General features: G+C 35.8%; 1 protein-coding gene and 1 pseudogene across 2 annotated transcripts; both read right to left on the bottom strand.

Moving 5' to 3' along the window:
- Window positions 1–4102: 4102 nt before the first annotated feature.
- On the bottom strand, window positions 4103–5822 carry LOC120089199 (cytochrome P450 89A2 pseudogene; annotated as a pseudogene). Its single transcript, XR_016524044.1, has one exon. The product of XR_016524044.1 is annotated as a cytochrome P450 89A2 pseudogene (transcript).
- Window positions 5823–12939: 7117 nt separating this feature from the next.
- Window positions 12940–13563, bottom strand: LOC150033371 (uncharacterized). The gene has a single exon (XM_090306388.1). The coding sequence runs from the start codon at window positions 13561–13563 to the stop codon at window positions 12940–12942; it is 624 nt and encodes a 207-aa protein (XP_090162514.1).
- Window positions 13564–20142: the final 6579 nt, after the last annotated feature.

The following is a 20142-nucleotide window of genomic DNA, read 5'->3' as shown; positions in this document are numbered from 1 at the left end:
AGAGCCTAAGCTTGTCTAAGAGATTTTTCCCCCCTACATATTTGTCATCACTATTGTAATTATAGTATGAGCCACCAAATTATGAGATACATATATGCTTTAAACCTCCGGATGCCATGATGAGCGGCTATATTTCTCTTAAGCCACCGAATTTGTTGTTTAATTTGGGCAAACATACATAGTTTACAATACAAAAATAAATGAGGATAACACTTAGGATTGCATAAAAGTGGTCATAAGTTCCTAGAAGACCATTAAATAAAAATGCAACCACTTTAATATGGTAATCACATGTTCATTTTATCTTGTATTATGAAGTATTTTCCATTCGAATATGTTCATTGGGTGAGAGTAACTAATAAGTCTAATTTTTTTATGAAGGTTATTTAGCTTTAAAACTTCAAAAGCGTACCAATCCCTATGCTGTGCGGAGTTGAGTATCTTCTATTCGTTGGGATCAAGTTTTTCCTTTGCAGAGGCCTCACGTAGTAAACCCCCTACTGGCAGTTGTCCATCGTCTTAAAGTAGTCCCACGAAGGTTTCGAGAAGAGTGGTAGTCTTGTGTGTAAGCATTGTTGGATTTAGTAGTTTGTAATTTATAAATACAAATTACTTACTTAATAAAATAAGAAGTATTTTATTTGACATTTAGATTGCATTAACTCAATCCAATAAACTAAGATCTGAGGTTATTTAATGTAGCTTGAATAGTATGTGGTAGACATATAAGTGAATCGTGATCAAGTAATAACCTAAAAAGTCTGCAGTATATGAATAAAGTTGGGCGCCTTATCTTGGTGACATTGTGGATACGACCCCCTTTATAAGTGTTACAAGAGTTGTAAGAGTTACAAATGATATGATCCATATCGTTCATGGAGAGACATGTGATTGGAGGTATCCTGTATAGAGAATTTGTATAAAATCGGACCGTGAAATGATTGGTTTCTCTTTATAACGTTGTTACTTGAAGAGACTAACATTTTATTGGGATGACCATAGATGACTTGATAATTCTGAGTGAGTTGTGAACTCCTGCCTATGAGGGCAATCATTTGATATGTATAAGTGAGAATGGCCAGTTTCTTTGACTGAATAAGCCTACCATTTTGGAAATTTGTCCGAGAAGGAAGCTGAGAACACAACTACACAAGATGAAATTCGATCCTTCTTATTTTTAGGGAATGTAGATGAATTTCTCCCTTAATAGTTGATTCCAAGTCTTGAACAATGAGGCCTTACCTTCTCATTAGTCCAAGAGGGATTAGTTTATAATTAGACTATAAACTGTTTGTTCATTAGAGAAATAAATGATATTTAAAGGAGTTAGATGTAATTACAAGGGTAAAACGATAATTTGACCTAGTTGTAGTTATGAGTAATTTGTGAATGGTCAACTTACTATTGATTGATTATATCTATGTACGCAGAAATATGTCTACAGTGCGAATAGTGCGGTTGTCGGTCTTTAGTGGAGTGATTGCCAGTTAATGAATGTTGACTAATGTAATTAAAGAGTTTAATTGATTAATCTTATATAATTAAAACTTAGGTCCATAAGGTCCCCTTGTTAGCTAACTAAGGATAAAAACAAGGAATATATATATATATATATATATATATATTTAATAATTTGAATTGTTCAAATTCTTTAAGAGAATTTAAGATTTTAATTATATTAATATGATTAATATAAAGAGCTAGTTGCACAAATGGAATTCAAGCCCAAAATAATAAAATATGTAGTACAATGATAAAATAATTGCATATATAGAAAAAAAAAGGGTAAAATGCTAAAAAGCCCACGCCTAGCCACCATTTTGTTTGCTTCTTCTCAATCTTCTCAAATTGAAAGCTATCATTGATAGCAACTATCAGTAATAGCCACTGATAGGACTATCAGCTGCTATCACTGAAAGTTGCTACAACTGGTAGCTGCTATCTATTGCTATCATTGATAGTTACTATCAATTGTAGCTTCAATTTAAGAAATATTAATAGAATCTTGAAATATTAGCTTTTAATTTGCTATTAGTTATAAGTGGCTATCATTGATACACTTTCACAAATGAAATTAATCTTGAAATATTAACAGTTAAAGCTATTAGTGGCTATTAATGATAAGGAAAAAAACTATTGTTCTGAAAATAAATTTGTTTAATAATTATTCTTGTTTTTTATTTCAAACTTTTAAGAAATGTTTCTAAAAGTTGTGCAAATTTATGGATTAAAAAAAATAGTTTCTTTCAAATTCGTTTTCATTTGCTATTTATATTTAATGTTTTGTTATAATAATCAAACTTCATGATTGACTTTTTGGTGTTAAGTCACTTATGAATTGGGTACTTTCAAGTGTTGGGTATGAAACTCATCTTTATAATTCTTATGAAAAAAATGGAAAGAAGAAAAAACGAATAAAAGAAATAAAATTAAAAAAAAAAAGATAAGAAGAAAAAACTGGAGAAAAGAAAGACAATTAAAAAAAGAAGAAGCAAAAACCAGATAAAGGAAAGAAAATAATAATAAAAAGGAAAGGAAAGAAACAAAAACCAGATAAAAGAAAGAAAATAAAGAAAAAAGGGAAGAAGTAAAAACGAGAACCAAAAACCAGAGAGGAAAAAAAGAAAATATATATAAAAAAAAAAGAAAGTGAAGAAGCAAAAACTGGAGAAAGGGAAGAAAAAAAAAGAAAAAAGCAAAGATCGAAGAAAAGAAATAAAACAAAAACAAAAACAAAAGAAACGGAAGAAGAATATGTGTAACAAGACAACATAAGGCAGGACAAAATTGAAAATTTGAAAAAATTTAAAAGTTGACTAGTCAACCCTTCCATATTCACAAATATTTTAAAGAGGTAATATATTTTTAGATTTTTTTTTCTTATTTTACTATCTATTACAAATATCCTAATATAAATTATAATGTATATTGTTATATTATATAGTTAATTATAAATATGATTTATAATTAAAACTATATAATATATGAGAGATAAATATTTGAATGATATTTGAATCTCTTTCAAATATTAAAACTATAGGTTATAAGAGAGAGTTATATTTTAATATGATTATAATGCATATTATATGATTTATTAATCAATTAATTAACCATATTACATATATTATATTATTAATATTATTTTCAATTAATACAATTTTATAACTTCTTTGTGATGGGTGTTATTACATGAGTACGTGTAAGGGAGTTATTGTAACTCACTCTCTCTCACTCTTCCTCTTCTGTGTTTTGTGGAAACACCGAGTAGAATTGAATATAGGTTTAATAATTTTTTAAAAAAGAATATCTCCCAAAAAATACAAAAGTTATCTCATCTTCTCTATACGATTATTCCCTCTTTCTAATCAAGAAGAAGCCCATACATCCTTTCCTTGTTCCTAACAATAACAAGATGTTCAAATGGTGGTGTCCAAGAGCTTAGCATGCTTATAGATTTATAGCTTTTAAATGTTTATCCTATAATACGTTTACTATATGTTCTTCTTTGGTTTTGATATTTAGCTTTCGCAAGGAACTCCATTCTTTCGAGCATAGCATTTTTGGTCAAATCCACCTAATCCAACTAAGAAGAACCGAATCTGATAGACACATCTTTTTCCTTTTAGAAGGGTATTCCGAATAGTGGTACCTCGTAAACCTCAACCCACCTACTCGAGTCTTGTATGAAAATGCAGGAAGGGGCGCTCCTAGGTATGTATAGGGGCTGTGTTTGTTTGCAAGAATGAATTCCTCCTATTTAATGAAAATCTTCATTTATTAAATAAGTCGCCATGATTGTAATCATGAAAATACAACCTTTACTTCAAATATTTCAAAATCAAGATTATAACTATAAACACAATAGCAATACTTAATGTAGCTCTATGCTCTCCCTTCTTTTATGTAAAAGAATAATTTTTTAATAATTTTTTAAAGAAAAATTAATTGTCACGTGACAGTTTTTAATTGGATGCAGCAGGAACTACACAATACATGAATGTAAGCCGATTGCGCCCAAATTTTTTTCAAACCGTGAAACAAAATCAACTTCTTTTTTAGTTCAACACAAACATTGTGAAGGGAAGAATTCCAACTCCCTCACTTCTTTTGAATCCCAAAATTTGTTACCTGCCTTATTGTAATATATGAAACTTGAAATTAGAATAGGAGAAAAAAATCAACTCTCAATCTAAAACCTTGGGTGTAGGTTGGCTTGCAGAGGCTTCTTCATAACAATAGTCAATTCTACCTTCTCCGACAAATCCACTTCATCTCCATCGATGGCCTTCCACTCAAATCGCCAAATCAAATTAGCAACAAAATATTCTAAGTGAAGAATCGCCAGACCATATCCAGGACACATCCTTCTCCCTGCTCCGAACGGCATCATCTTTATCTCTTTGCTCCCTGTTATATCGAACCAACCTCCTTCTTCTCCTTCACCGGCTTTCATGAACCTCTCCGGCTTAAAATTCATTGGATCTTCCCACACTTTCGGATCCCGACCCATTTCCGCCACCATGAAATTTACAGTCCCATTCTTTGGTATCACATAGTTTCCCAACTCTGTATCTTCTTTCACTGCGTGTGGTAGCAAGAAATGCGCTGGTGGGTGTCTTCTTAATCCTTCTAAAATCACAGCTTTCAGATATGGAAGTTTCCCCAGATCCTCTTCTTTCACCTCCTCCTTTGATCCTTCTCCCATCACTCCTTTCATCTCTGCAAAAAGCTTGTTTTGGATTTCTGGGTATTTCACTAAATTCGCCATTATCCACTGCAAGGCTGTGGATGTTGTATCGGTGCCTCCGTTGATAAACTCGGAGGCTATGGTCACCATTTCGCTATCAGTAAGATTTCTTTTCTCATCCGGGAGCTCCAAATCGAATAGCGTGTCGACATATGACACCACGATTTCTTCTTTAGTTCCATCTCTGTTTAATCTGTTTTGATTGATCTTCCTTCTTGCTTCGATCAAAGGAATTAGGACTTTCTCTTGGTTCCTTCTTAATTGGAGAAACTCCTCCCATCGTTTTCTTAGCAAAATTTTTGTCACTTTTGGGAAGAAATTAAGAGTGTTAAAACGCCTGAAATTCAACTGCATCGCTTGCTCCACTTCCTTGATTACATTGATTTGAGATTCGTCAAACTTATCCCCAAAACACATCAACACTAACAAACAGAAAATGGCATACCGAAAGGCAGAGACGGGGCCTCCAGATTGAGAGGGAGACTGAAGGCGATTAAGAAGAATATCCAAAACCCATTTGCGAAAAGGAGCATAGGATTTGACACGAGAAGGATGGAGGATTTGAGAAGTGAGATTGCGGCGGAGGAGACGCCAGAGTGGACCGTAAGAGGCAGAGCTGATGTTGTGTTGATTGCTGGAGACGACCTTGCTGACGGGAAGGGCGGGTGGACGGTCGGCAAAGAGAGCGCCGTTAAGGACGAGGGCGTTGTGGGCAACGGAGTGATCGGCAATGAAGATGGCAGGGCGGAGGCCGATGCGGAGGGTGAGTACAGGGCCGTACTTGGCGAAGAAGGTTCGGAGCAGAGACTCCATGTCGAGGGAGGATGTTCGAAGCCATAGGACGTTAGTGAGGATGGAAAAGGAGATGAAAGGGCCTGGTGGGAGTTTGGTGGAGCTTCGAAAATGGGTAAAAATGGAGTTGAGAAAAATGCAGATGCAGAGGGAGATGAGGACGATGAACCAAATCTCCATTTTTGTGTTAATTTTTTGGATCGAATCCAACGGGAAATTGATATTATTATGTACGTTGTTGTCAACGCAGCTCCACGTTCGGGCTTGAACTTTGAAGTGGGCAAATAAGAAGAATAGCAATTAAAAAAAAAAAAAAAAAAAAGAGTTGACTTCAAACAAAATAGGAAAATAGATGTGTATATTGTTTTAAGGGGTGTTTGATAGATGGGTATAAGAAGTTGGGTTGGATGGGTATTTATTACCATGTTTGTTATGGATTATTAAAACCACATTTTTTATCCACTCAAAAGTAACCCTAAAATCAAGTGATATTTTCATTTTCTTTTCTCTTCCCTCATCTTCGCCATTTGGATTCTCCCCCAAATCTGATTTTTTTTTTTTTTTTTTTTTTTTATCATCAAACTTTTGAAACATCATTTTACAAAAATTTGAATCAAACAAAATTTTAAAACTATCCATGATAGACGTTGATAGATACACACTATGAGTGACATTGTTAGATACTGATAGATTTCTATCCGTGTCTATCGATGTCTACTTCCGAAATTTTGCTATATTTTGTAAATATTTTCAGTAGTTTTACCATTTGGAGTAATTTTCCACTAATTTTATTTTTTTTGGTTCCATATTTTTAATATTTTAAAGACTTTTGTCTTAAAAAAAATATAATTTGGTGGTATATCAAGTAATTTTTATTTTATCATAGTTGAATTATAATTCAAAGATTGAAACAAAAAAGTTCATTTTTTATTTTATATAAAAGTTATAATTTTAGGTTAAAACATATACATTCTGCCTAGAGGTAAAATCTTTGGATCTTGTTTTATTTTTAATTACGATATAAGATAGGAGATTGGATGTAGCGAACCAACTTTCTAATACTTATGTATAGAACATTACTACATCCATGCATAAACATCAAATAAACACTTTTACTCTTTTTGATAAAAACAAAACAATTTCATGAATAAGATAAATTAATAAACAATATCGAGACCATCTGAAAACATTTGCTCGGAGTTCCCCTAAAACCACAAGTTTAAAATAAGAAAAATAGTTAAAAACTGTTAACATTTGACTGCTAACAACTATAATATGAAAAACATGGAAAACATGAATGGAAACGTCTAGCTAGTCTGATGTATCTTTGCCCTTACCTAAAAAATATATCATAATAGAGGATGAATATAACATACTCAATAAATAATCCCACTATCGGGCTCAGGCTATGCATTTATATCCTACAAATGTTTTCATATTGATGGGACATGCAAAAATCAACTAAACTTGAATGGTCATCTAGTGAATAATTAAATCCACTCTACTGTGGGTAAGATGTACTCACAACTTCTAGTGAATACCGAAGGAGACAAAAACTTCTGGTAAATTCCGAAGGAGACAAAATAATTAGTGAGTATATGACTATAGATAGGAGGGCAATTATCATTACTCTATCTCTTTCACAACATAATTCAGGTCCCAATCATAAACATATTAATCACACACACACACACACACACACACATATATATATATCAATCACATATACATACCAGTCATATGTGAGTAATCAATCATATGCAAGTAATATCATGCCCATAAACCTCTTTATTTCTATAATATCACATGCTTTTCAATATCTGTTATGACAAGTCAAACACATACATACTGTCTGTGTCATCTGGTTTAAAGGGCAGTTTCAGTAGTAAGATTACTTACCTCAATATCAAGCCTAATTAATGATTCTGCAAGCAATCAACCTACTCTATCTAATTTCACATTCTTGATTCCAACTCTAAGCCATGATATGGAATTACATTAAACCTTCGACCCTAATTTCATGCATCATTTTATCCAAATAACTCCAAATAAATTTACCCAAAGTGTGGTGTGATTTGATTTGACCTCAAACCCTCTAAGTCAATTTGATCCTAAGCCAAATGTCAAATAACCCAAAATTACAACATCATTAATTAGTCCAAAGGGGCTCCAAGTTCTAATACTTACCAAAAATATGCAATAATCACCAAAATCAATCTTTTATACTGCTAGACAATGGTTTTTGACACCTTGAAATTTCGTTCCAACATAAAAAACATAATGGGTATCGATTAATTGAAACCAAAGCTAATGGAGAGCTCCGATTTTGGCCATGGAAAATCCACAATGGTGACGACGTAGCAGTTGTTGACGAACGACAGCACACAGTGAACGATAATACCCGGTTAGACGCGTGGTGTCACAATCGCACTTTTGGAAGCTTCACTTAGCAATTGTGTGGCATTTGTTCATGCTCACAAACAAGTCAGCCAAATTGAATTCAGATTATCGATGGCACACCGGGTTCCTCTTGCAACCTCTACCCTCGTTCTAGAGAAAATGATTTTATAAAACAGGTTTAGAGGAAAAGGTTTTCCCAAGCGTTTGAAAGTATGAGTTGAGAGAAGAAAGATTGTAGTAGGTTAGAAAGCAATAAGTAACATCAATGACTTTATAGCATACCACTCCGGGTATGAGGATACGATGGTTAGTCTTATCCCCATATAATGCATCCTAAGCAATTTTGTGATTGTCACCCTTCCATATAGACATAGGCGAGCGATCACTTACACCAAGATGAACTAACAAAGAGAACTAACTTATAGAATAAAATACATCAGATGAACTAACAAAGAAAACTAACTTATAGAATAAAATACATCAGATGAACTAACAAAGAAAACTAACTTATAGAATAAAATACATCAGATGAAAGCATGATAAAAAAAGGGGTTGAGATGGGCATGCGGCCATGGGTAACAGGCTTTGGACAAGCATGACCGTGACATTCTCCTACACTTAATTGGTTGACATCCCCATCAGTCGACTCTACTCAAACACAGTGATCGTTGGAGCATCATTCTTCCGGTCTTCCGCTCGCTCCCAACTAATTTCTTAGTCATGGAGACCTTTCCACTTCACCAAGAATTCTATCAGCTTTCGTCTTGGTCTTCCAATACGGCGTGTACATTTATCTAGAATTTGTTTGACTTCCTTCTCAACTGGATTCTTCATCGTGACAAGTGGACGCTGATGCGTCGTAAATGTTGAGAAGGGATGCCCACCCTCTCAACACTAACTATCAGTTGAGAACTACAACACGACACTTGCTATCGGTTGAGAACTCTTTGGAAGGAATACATGGAATGGTGACTAGCATTCAAGAAAGAATAGAAATCCTCACTTGTAGGGTTGAGAGGCTGGCAGTAGCACCTCAAAATCGGGAGAAAAATCAACCATTCGTGTAAGAATTGGAAAAAAGAGGTAAGTGTGGTACTGGACAGCCAAGAAATTCCCAATTTCAACAAGAAATTAATCAAGAAAGAGCTCCAAGAAGATCCAAGAAGACGTTTAGATAGCAAGAATAGTAGTAAGAATTCCAAGATTGGGATGTTTCAAGTGACTATGATAAAAAAAAAGAGTTATAAGCTCCAAGGAGGCAACGAGAAGAAAGGTGTGGAGATAGAGGTGACCCATATGATTACAAAATGAATATTGACTTGCCAACTTTCAATGGGAAGCGTGACATCGATACATTCCTCGATTGGATCAAGAACACCAAGAATTTTTTTGATTATATGAATATGTTGGTTCATAAAAAGGTACGTTTGGTAGCCTTCAAGTTGAAAGGGGGAGTTTCCACTTGGTGGGATCAATTAGAGATCAATCAACAATGGCAAGGCAAGAGGCCAATACGAATGTGAGAAAAAATGAAACAGTTGATGAAACAAAGGTTCCTTCCTCCCAATTATGAGTAGACCTTTTACAATCAATACCAAAACTATAGACAAGGGCCTCAACAAGTGGCAGATTATGTGGAAGAATTCCACCAATTGGGAACAAGAACAAATTTGGTGGAGAATGAACAACATCTAATTACAAGATTCATTGGCGGTTTACGGGTGGACATCAAAGAGAAGGTAAAATTACAACATTTTCATTTTTTGGGTGATGCAATTTGTTATGCTGAAACAATGGAGGAGTTGAATGATTTACGCTTCAAGAAAACATCAAGAGAAGCCCCTTGGGATGGTTCTGTAAGTAGAATAGAAAACAGTACCTTGGACCATCCTACTCCACCAATTTCATCCAAGGAAAGAGATAAAGAAAAGCAAGAAGAAGTTGATGAGAAGGAAACAGAGTCTATTTACAAGCAGAAAGTTCAAAATCCTTATATTTTCCCTACATTGGGAAAATGTTTTAGGTGTGGCCAAGTGAGGCACTTGTCTAATGAGTGTCCCTAACAAAAAACAGCAGCATATATGGATGAAGAAGAGGATTCGTTGGCTGGATGCAGTGAAGATAATGAGGAAGAAGCCAATTATATCGACATGGGTGAGGGTGATAGGATGTCTTGTGTTCTCCAAACGGTGTCGATCACTCCCAAAGGAGATTTTAATCCACAAATAAATAAATACGACCATATTTGAATGAAGTTAAGCGATGAATGAAAGACTGCATTTAAGCCCTACTTCTCATTCGCAGACCGATGGCCAAACCAAGTTACCGCATTGAGTTACCTTATGACCTACATAGTAATTCAATATTCAATGTTGCCGATCTCAAACCTTACTTCCCCCCAATGACTACCAGTTGGCATCCTAATTGTCATCCTCAAGATCGAGTCTGATTTTAGGGGAGTGGAATATGGCGTATTGAGAATCAATGTAAGGGAGGTCGAATAAAAGTTAGTTAATAGACAGTTAGTTACTTGTTAGTTAGTTGTTATTCAGACTACTTGTAATCAATTTTCTTATAAATAAAACACCTCTCTCCCTTATTTAAGAGAGAATTGATATTGATTCAAAATTAGAGTTTTGGTTTACACTAGATCTCCATCCACTAAGGTAACTAAACCCTATATGAGGTTTTCTCGACTTTCTCAATCACCTCAACTAGTCCTTCATATTTTCGTAAGAGGCATTGGTCTCTCTGGCCCCGAAAACGAAATTGTTCTAGTCGCAACTTGATCACAACCTTGTCTCTAGCTTGGAACTTGAGAGGTCTACGCTTTATATCAACCTACTTGTTCATTCTCTTGGACACTTTCTCTAAGTAGGCACGTGCTATCTCAGAGATTTGACTCCACTCTTTAGTGAAGTTATGCCCCTGACGGCCTTGCCCGCATAAAGATGGTCCACTAAGTGTGGCATGAGTGGCTATTTGCCACATACTACCTCGAAGGGCGTCTTTCCAATTGAGGAGCTTTGCCGACCGTTAAAGTTGAATTGAGCAACACTTAACAATTAAACTCAGTTCTTTTGTTTTACGTTGATAAAGTGATGCAAATATTCTTCAAGCATGCTATAAAGCATTCAGTCTGGTCGTCTGTTTAACGATGATAACTGGAAGAAATATTCAATGTAGATTGCAATATCTTAAACAATTTCATCCGAAAGGTTCTAGTAAATCTCCCTTCACAATCACTAACGATGCTCAGTGGAACACCCCATAATTTCACGTGTGATTGAAGAACAATTGGGTAGACATCACGATCGTACATATCTTCGACGTTGGGATAAATGTGGCATATTTTAAGAACCAATCGATAATAACAAGGATTGATTTAAACTCCCCAACCTTTGGGTAGATGGGTGATGAAGTCTAATGGATACACTCTCCCACGGTTTAGAGGACACAGGTAGAGGCTCCGGCAGACTTGCTAATTTCGCTCTTTCGACTTATCTTGCTGGAAGACAAGGAAAGTCTTGATGAATTGTTTGACATTGTCTTGGAGACTCGACCAATAGTAACCTTGTTTTAACAGCGCATAGGTCCTCTGCCAACCATTGTGTCCTATCTAAGGCATGTCATAACACTCTTTCATTAGCAATCTTCAGAACTCACCGGATCAGGGAACGTAAAGGCGATTACACTTGGTATAGAGTAAATCGTCTTCGACTTAAAACTAGCGCGTCTTCCCTTCTTTGGCTAATTACATAATGGCTTAAGTCAATGTGTCATTTGTCAAGCGTGCATTGATAGTTTCACACATAGTTCCACTCAATGTGTTTGCTTCCATATGCGCAAACATGCACAGGGCCACATATTTTCTCTTCCAACTAAGAGCGTCTACTGCTTGGTTGCATTTTTTCGATCTATGCTTAAACTTGAAATCAAATTCTGCCGAACATTTTTGCCATCATGACTGCTTTAACGACAATTTTGGCTGGTTGACAACGAATTTGGCTCCTAAGAGATATTGTCTCTAGACCCTCAGGCAATTCACTACTTCTAACTTTTCCTTTTCAGAGGCTGCATATCTTCTTTCCATATCATTCAGTTTTTTGCTCTCATAAGTGATGGGGTGTCCGTCTTGAAGGAGAACACCACCCAACGCAAAACAGAAGCATTTTTCTCAACTTCAAAAGGTTTGGTCATGTCGGAAATCTCGAGGACTAGCCCTTCAACCATCACTTTCTTCAAGCCTTCTAAGGTGGCTTGAGATTCAGAGTCGAACTCTAATGTTTATCCTTTTTCAACAACTCGGTCAAAGTCCCTACCTTTATAGAAAATCCTTCTACGAGCCACATATAGCAATTGGCTAGTCAGGGGAAGGAATGTAGCTCCGTCACAGATGTTGGCACCTTCCAATCTCATATAGCAGCCACTTTGCCCTCTTCCATGCCAATTCGACCACACTCGATCATGTGACCAAGAAAGTTTATACATTCTTGGGCAAAGGAGCACTTCTCTCTCTTTACGCATAGTTAGTTCTTCTTAAACATTTGGAAGACTAGTTGGAGATGGCATTAGTAATCTTCCATTGATGCATTATAGGCTATGATATTGTCTAGATATAATGCGACAGATTTGTTGAGGTATTCGTGAAACACCTGATTCATTAGTGTAAAAAATTTTGTCGAGACGATGATGAGGCCAAAGGGCATCACAAGAAATTCGAAGGCCTCATACCTTGTTACACAGGTCATCTTTACTTCATATCCTTCGGCAATCTGAACCTGGTAGTACCCCTACCGGAGGTCTAATTTCAAGAAATATTTTGTGCCATGGAGATGGTCAAATAAGTGTGTGATAATGGGTAGGGGTACTTATTACGAACAATGAGCTTGTTTAAAGCTCGAAAGTCAATGAAAAGCCAAAGGCTTCCATCCTTCTTCTTTTGGAACAACACCAGGGCCCCATAAGAAGCTTTGGCTGATAAACCCTATGCTCAACAACTAATGTAATTTCGTTTGGAGTTTGGCCAATTCTAGTAGAGCCATACGATACGTGTTCTTGGTGGATGGCTTCGCCCCTGGTAACAATTCAACTTCATGGTCGATCCCCCTCCGTGGAGGCAAGAATTTGGGCAAACTATCCAGCATGACATCACGATAGTTTTCCATGACATACAGGATGTCTTGAGCGATATTCTCTTCCACAGCTTTGACGGATTCAATCGGGATGGCCATGAACGTGGGCTCATCATGGGCAAGGCCCCTTTTTAGTTGAAGTGCTAAAATCATTCTTATCCCATTCGATTGTTTGATGTTAGCTTGAACTACAGTGGGCATAGACCCAGTAATTACTAAGCACTTGGCGAGGGGCATTGGTATAAATTTGTGTTCATGTAAGAATTCCATCCCCAACACCATTTCAAAATCATCGATCTTAATAATTACGAAGCCGGTAAGGCCTTTGCAATCCCCCAATTTCACTAGCATTTTCTTTGTTATCCCCTTAATGGACAGGGCTGTAGAGTTCATGGGTTTTATTTTCTCAGCGTCCTTTTCCCAGGATAGGTTCAGACGATGGGCCTCTGTTTCAATCATGAAGTTGTGGATTGCCCCAGAGTCGACCATGGTAATCTTGCCCGATCTTTAGTTGACCTATGCATCCACATATATGAATCCTCTTTCCAACGGTTCCTTTGTCTCTCTCATCTTCTTCTGGAGAGTGGACAAGAATTTCAATGCTCCCATCCTGAGATTGTCACGCTCTTCGACCTGCTCGAGTACAAGCTTGGTCTTTTGAGACTTGTCTTTCGAGCCTGAGGCTAGGGTGGCTTGGAAGGCATTAAAGGCGATAAATTTAGGCATTCACCTACTCTATGTTGTCCTCTACAAATGTAGCAACACGATGGACGATTATAGGTTTTATACTGCTATGGCGACCCCTACCAATTGTTCCCAAATTGTTGTTTGAAGGGTCTACAATCCCCACCTGTGTTATTGTTTCCTCCCCCAAGTCTAAGAGGACCTGAACGACTATTTCCATTTCTTCCATTTGAGGAATTTGGTTGCTTTTTCACGTCTTGAGAGTCCATATTGAGGTCGTATAGTTCGCTGCCATATAGGCAAAGGAGAGATCTTGTACTCTCTGTTCATACAACTTTGTTTTTGCCCATGGTTTCAACCCTTCGACAAAATAGAAAACTTTGTCTTTCTTGGGCATGTCGCGTATGTCCAACATAAGTCCCGCAATTGCTTCACATAATCTTTGATGTTGCCTGTATGTTTTAGTTCTCAAGAGTTTTAGCCTAGTTTATAGTTCGTTAAATGTTGGAAAGGCTAGTTTTAGGCTTCTTTTATAGTTCGTCAAGCCTCTCCACCAGGAGCTAAATCTTGAGCAGAGATAATGGTTTAAAGCTTTAAAGAATTTTATGAAAGAGAAGATCATTGAATGACAATACCGAGCTTGAGGATGACGGTCAAGAGCCCAACTTGCATTTCTTTCCCGCTTTAACTCCTCTTTATTCTCTACATTTAGAACATTAAGAATTATCAATAGTTGTACTATAGCCATGAGTGACTGAGTTGTGTTCTTAGGTTTTTATATTTCGTTTTGGATTGTGAAAATTATTATGATTGTTTCTTCGTTTGGATTAGTGCATAAACTATTTTAACGTGATTGTGTTTATTGCTTTTAACAATTGATCACTATTTAAATGCTCTTTACTTAGTGTCTTGCTTGACAGACGCTACTACGAAAACTGTATTACTTGATATTTTTTTGCAGTCAAGTATCAGTGTACTTGACGTTTTAAAAATGTCAAGTAATCCTGTGTCAAGAACAAGAGAAATATTCTTTTACTAGCTAAAAGTGTCAAGCTGTAAATGTTATAACTGTCAAGTATATGGGATTTGTTGACTTACTTTTAATGGTTAAATATCTAAATTCTTGACATTTATTATGGATCAAGATTTTCATAACTTGACAGTTTTTACTTGTCAAATGTAATTTTTTACTGATGTCCAAAAAAATGAAAACTTAATTAACACTCGATACTTTGTTGGTCAAGCTTGTTTTTCTTTTTTCTTTTTTTTAAATTGTACTATTAGAAATTACCTATTTTGAAACGGTTGCAAATGACGACAAACCTGAATTAAAATTCAACGGTAGTAATTTGAAACACAATTGCTTTTGGATTCCTTGGACGATCACGATTCCATTTCCTCCAAATAGAAAAATGTGCTAGACCTACATAACGATGTTGGATCTACTTCAACAATGTCCGTAACAGCGCTGGATCTACTTCAATGACGCTAAATCTACTTCAATTGCGATAAAAGAGGGCGTTGCAGTGCTGGAACATTGCTCAGACGACGTTGTAATGAAGGCATTGAACGAAGGGGAGTGAAGGTTCCTGATGTGTGGGACCTGAACGAAGATGATGAAAATCAGAGATGAGAGCGGGCATGAGATATATATGAGAGGAAGAGGGATAAACTAAAAGAGATGTGCGAGGGAGAGACTGAAATCGAGAAAGGAAAGAGAGGACGTCTAGGGGCGGCTGAGAGTAAAACATATAAGAAATCCCTAAATTTTTTTAAAGGAATTTGTTGTAGTGTTATCACTTGACATTTTAAAACTGACAAGAAAAAAGTTTAAACTTGAACTTTCTTTATATATAAAGTATTGTGTCAGCAAGAGAAATTTTTTAAATAAATCTCGAACCTCCCTTATTTTATTCTTGACATTTTTGGTAATAATTACTTATTTCTTGACATTATTCTCAAGTAATTAAAAATTGCAAGCATCAAGTAATGCACATTTTGTAGTAGTGAAAGAAGACATTAGGTCAGATCTAGCACACTAAATTGTTAATCAATTATGCACAAAAGTAATAGGAGATTATAAAGATGGATGATTAAGAAAGTTAATGTTGTATCCAATTAATTAATTGCATGAAAGTGAATTAATTGTTAGGTATTAGAAAGGGTTGAGCTCGAGAGAGTTTACCTGGATTAAAAACTTCTAGGTATATAGTTAGCATTTAATCCTTCTAATGGTTAAAACAATTAATTTAGTTAATCTATTAGTGAAGTCATTGTCATAAGACATGTATTTGTCTAGTTTTGCCCAATGTTACCATTTATTTGCTTTCTATAGTAGAATAAACTAAATTTTCATCACAATCTGATTCCCTAAATAAAATTAGAAGAATCTCTGAATGGTTTTAAACCGACATTGTAGCCCATCTTCAATGTCAGTTTAAAACCGACATTAAAGATCAATTTTTTTTTTAATCAACATTATACATCTGATTTCATTTTTTTCAACCAATAATAAGGCCAAAAATTCTTGTAGTGATCCCTCAAGTTGTTGCATATAAATGGTCTCCTCAAAATTGTCATTCAGAAAGGTAGTCTTGACTTCCATTTGCCAGATCTTATAGTCATAATATGAGGCAATGGACTGAGAATCTGGATAGACTTTAACATGGTAATAGGTGAGAAAGTCTCCTCATAGTCAACTCCCTCAATCTAGGTGTAACCCTTTGTCACAATTCTAGCCTTAAAGGTTTGCACCTTCCCATCAACACCTCGTTTCCTCTTGTAGATCCTATAGGTTTTACCTCATCAGGTTTATCTAAAAGATCCCGAACTGAATTGAAGTACGTAAACTCCAATTTGAGATCAAATTTATTAATCTTTGTTAACATCCTCCATTGCCTTCTTGTAAAACAATGGACCCTCAGCATCTCCATCAACTACCATAGCAAGGATTTCTATTCAACCTATATAACGGACAGGCAGGTTCGCAACCCTCCCACTACGTTGAGGCTCCCTCAACACTTGAGGTGGATTTGACCTACTAGATGATCTAACTTCAACAACTTTTGTTGAAGTATTGGGTTCTTCAACAACTCTTGTTGAAGGTTTAGTGGATTCCTTGGAAAGTTCATTCAATACTATTTCACTGTGGGGCTTGTGCTCCCTTATATGGTATTCTTCTAGAAAAGTAGCGTTTGTCGACACAAACACTTTATTTTCCTTAGGGTCAAAGAAGTAACCACCTCTCATGTCTTTGAGGTAGCCTACAAATAGACACAATTTTTAACAAGGTTCCAATTTCATAGGATTTTCCTCAAGCATATGTGTTAGGAAACCCCAAATTTTGAAATGACGTAAACTAGCTTTACAGTCATTCCATAACTCCAAACTTGTTCTCGTAACACTCTTGGATGGAACACGGTTCAAAATATACCTGCGGTCTGTACTGCAAAACCCCAAAACGAATCAGGTAAGGAACTGTAACTCATCATAGACCAAACCATGTCCATCAGGGATCGATTTCTCCTTTCTGATACACTATTCTGCTGAGGTGTACTGGATGCTGAGAATTAGGATACTATTCCATGCTCTATCAAATAGTTCTGGAATGTAAGATCCAAAAACTCTCCATTCGATTTGATCAAATGTCTTAATTGTTTTATTTAATGCATTTTTAACTTCGACCTTAAACTCTTTGAACTTTTAATAGGATTCAAACTTATGTTGCATTAAATAAACATACCCATACTTTGAATAATCATCAGTAAAGGTGATGAAATATTCAAAGCCTCCTCTTGCTTTTACATTAATCGAACCACAGAGGTATGAATGTACAAGCTCCAAGGGTTCTTTGGCCCTATGATCTTTTCTAGTAAAAATTTTTTTAGTCATTTTTCCTTCAAGACATGACTGACAAACAGGTAAAGAGTTTTTTTCTAACTCACTTAGAAGTCCATTCTTTACCAATCTCTCAATCCTATTGAGATTGATGTATTCGAATCTTAGGTGCTAATGTTGGAAAATTTCCTTGGGAGAAATTCTAAGTCTTTTATTTTGAGTTACTGCAGTTTTAAACATTTTAGTGTTAAGGGCGGCTTTAGTTGCTAATGATCTTAGTACATAAAGATTGTTTTCCAACTTAGCAGAAAGATTATTATACCTTTCTTTGAAATAAACACTTTATTTACAGAGATTGAAGACAATAATATTGTTCTAATAAAAAATTTACAGAAATTAAGTTCCTCATCAAACCAGAAGCAATATATATATATTTTCAAGTAAAATATATTTACTCTATAAAGTCAGCTGAAGTCCTCCCATCGCCACAGCTGAGACAATATGCCCAGTTCGAACTCGCATCGTTATCTCCACAGCTTCCAGTTATCGCGAGGAACTAATTCCCTAAAATGAAGAACAAACATGGTTATTGGCGCCCAAATCAATTATCTAGGTTGAATCATCATTCTCCACTAAATAGGTCTCCAAAACAAGTAAATCATATTTACCTTGCTTGGCCTTCGTCTTTTTTGCCAAGTATTTGGAACAGTTTCTCTTCCAATGTCCCTCATGAAGAAACTCTTATCAAAGAGAACCTATGAGCGGAAGCAAGATCGTTCTAATTTCATTGTGATAGAATTATAAGCATTCACAAACATACAAACTAGTTATGCATTTCAGAACAGATTACGACATGCCTTCATAAATAAATAAAAAGAGAACGAGAGACTTACCTTTGAAGAACTTTTCTTCTGACTTTCTCTTGCTCTCGTGGAGTTTGGAACAACAACCTCTCGCTATCTCTACGATTGTCTACCCAGTCGTCTGGTCAATCACGAACAATCTTCTCCACGAACAAGTAACCGCTCAGACACCACCACTTAGTAACCTTGGTATTCGAGTGAGAATCCAGGAGGTGTGGGCTTTGTTGGATTTAGTAGAGGTTTGGAGGAAACAACGATCGAACTCAACGACCAAGCAAGTGGAAGAGTAGTGTCTATCGTATAGACTTTGTGCTTGAAAGTTTAGTAAAATTTCAGCAGGTACACGATCGTTTAGGAAATCAGGTGTGATCGTATAGACTCCATGTGAGTCATGTCTTGAGGGAAAAATGACAAAAAGATCTTTTTCTGACAAAGGTCTTCGTGCCAAAGAGCCTCTCAAACTTATACATTTAGACCTATGTGGTCCGAGGAATATAAAATCACAAGGAGGCTATCAATATTTCATCTGTTTTATTGATGATTACTCTAGATATGACTATATTTACTTAATAAGTCATAAGTCTGAAACTCTTGAAAAGTTCAAAGAATTTAAGACTGAGACAAAAAAAATGTTAAGTAAAAGAATTAAAACACTTCGATCTGATCGAGGTTGCGAGTATATGGATTTACAATTCCAAAACTATCTAGTAGATCATGGAATTCAATACCAGCTCAAAGCACTTGGAACACCACAACAAAACGATGTTACAGAAAAGAGAAATCGAACCTTGTTGGACATGGTTCAATCTATGGTGAGTTATGCTCAGTTACCCTAATTCTTTTAGGGGTATGCAGTGCAGACTGCAGTATTTATTCTATATGTTGTTCCATCAAAAAGTGTTTCGGAAACACTGTATGAATTATAGAAAGGATGCAAAACTAGTTTACGTCGTTTTCGTATCTGGGGTTGTCCATCACATTTGTTAGTACAAAATCCTAAGAAATTGGAATCACGTTCGAAATTATCTCTATTTGTAGGGTACCCAAAAGAGACAAAAGAATGATTGTCTTATGATCTCCAAGAAGATAAAGTATTTGTATCGACAAATGCTACGTTCTTGGAAGAAGATGATATTAAAAATCATCTACCTCACAGTAAATTAATATTGCAAGGAATGTCTAAAGATACTACAGATACATCAACAAGAGTTATTGATCAAGCTGGTCCATCAACAACTATTGTTGTCCCATCATGTCCATCCCAGGAGTTAAGGATGCCTCAACATAGTGGGAGGGTTATTCAACAACCTGAACGCTATATGGGTTTAACAGAAACTCAAAACATCATATTGAATGATGGTTTAAAGAATCCATTAACCTTTAAGAAGGCAATGGAAGATGTTCACAGGGAACAATGGATAAAAGCCATGGACGATGAAATGGAGTCTATGTACTTCAACTCTGTCTGGGAACTTGTAGATCATCCACATGGGGTTACCTATAGGTTGCAAATGGATCTACAAGAGGAAACCAGACCAAATTGGCAAGGTACAGACTTACAAAGCCAGACTCGTGACAAAAGGTTTTACTCAAAGAGAAGAAGTTCATTATGAAGAAACTTTTTCTCCTGTTGCCATGATAAAGTCAATAAAAATACTTCTTTCCATTACCACATATTATGACT

Source organism: Benincasa hispida, chromosome 10 (genome assembly GCF_027475165.1).
Source record: "Benincasa hispida cultivar pf3 chromosome 10, pf3_genome.v1.1, whole genome shotgun sequence".
NCBI classification, from domain to species: Eukaryota; Viridiplantae; Streptophyta; class Magnoliopsida; order Cucurbitales; family Cucurbitaceae; genus Benincasa; species Benincasa hispida.
This window is presented reverse-complemented; position numbering and strand designations above follow the sequence as displayed.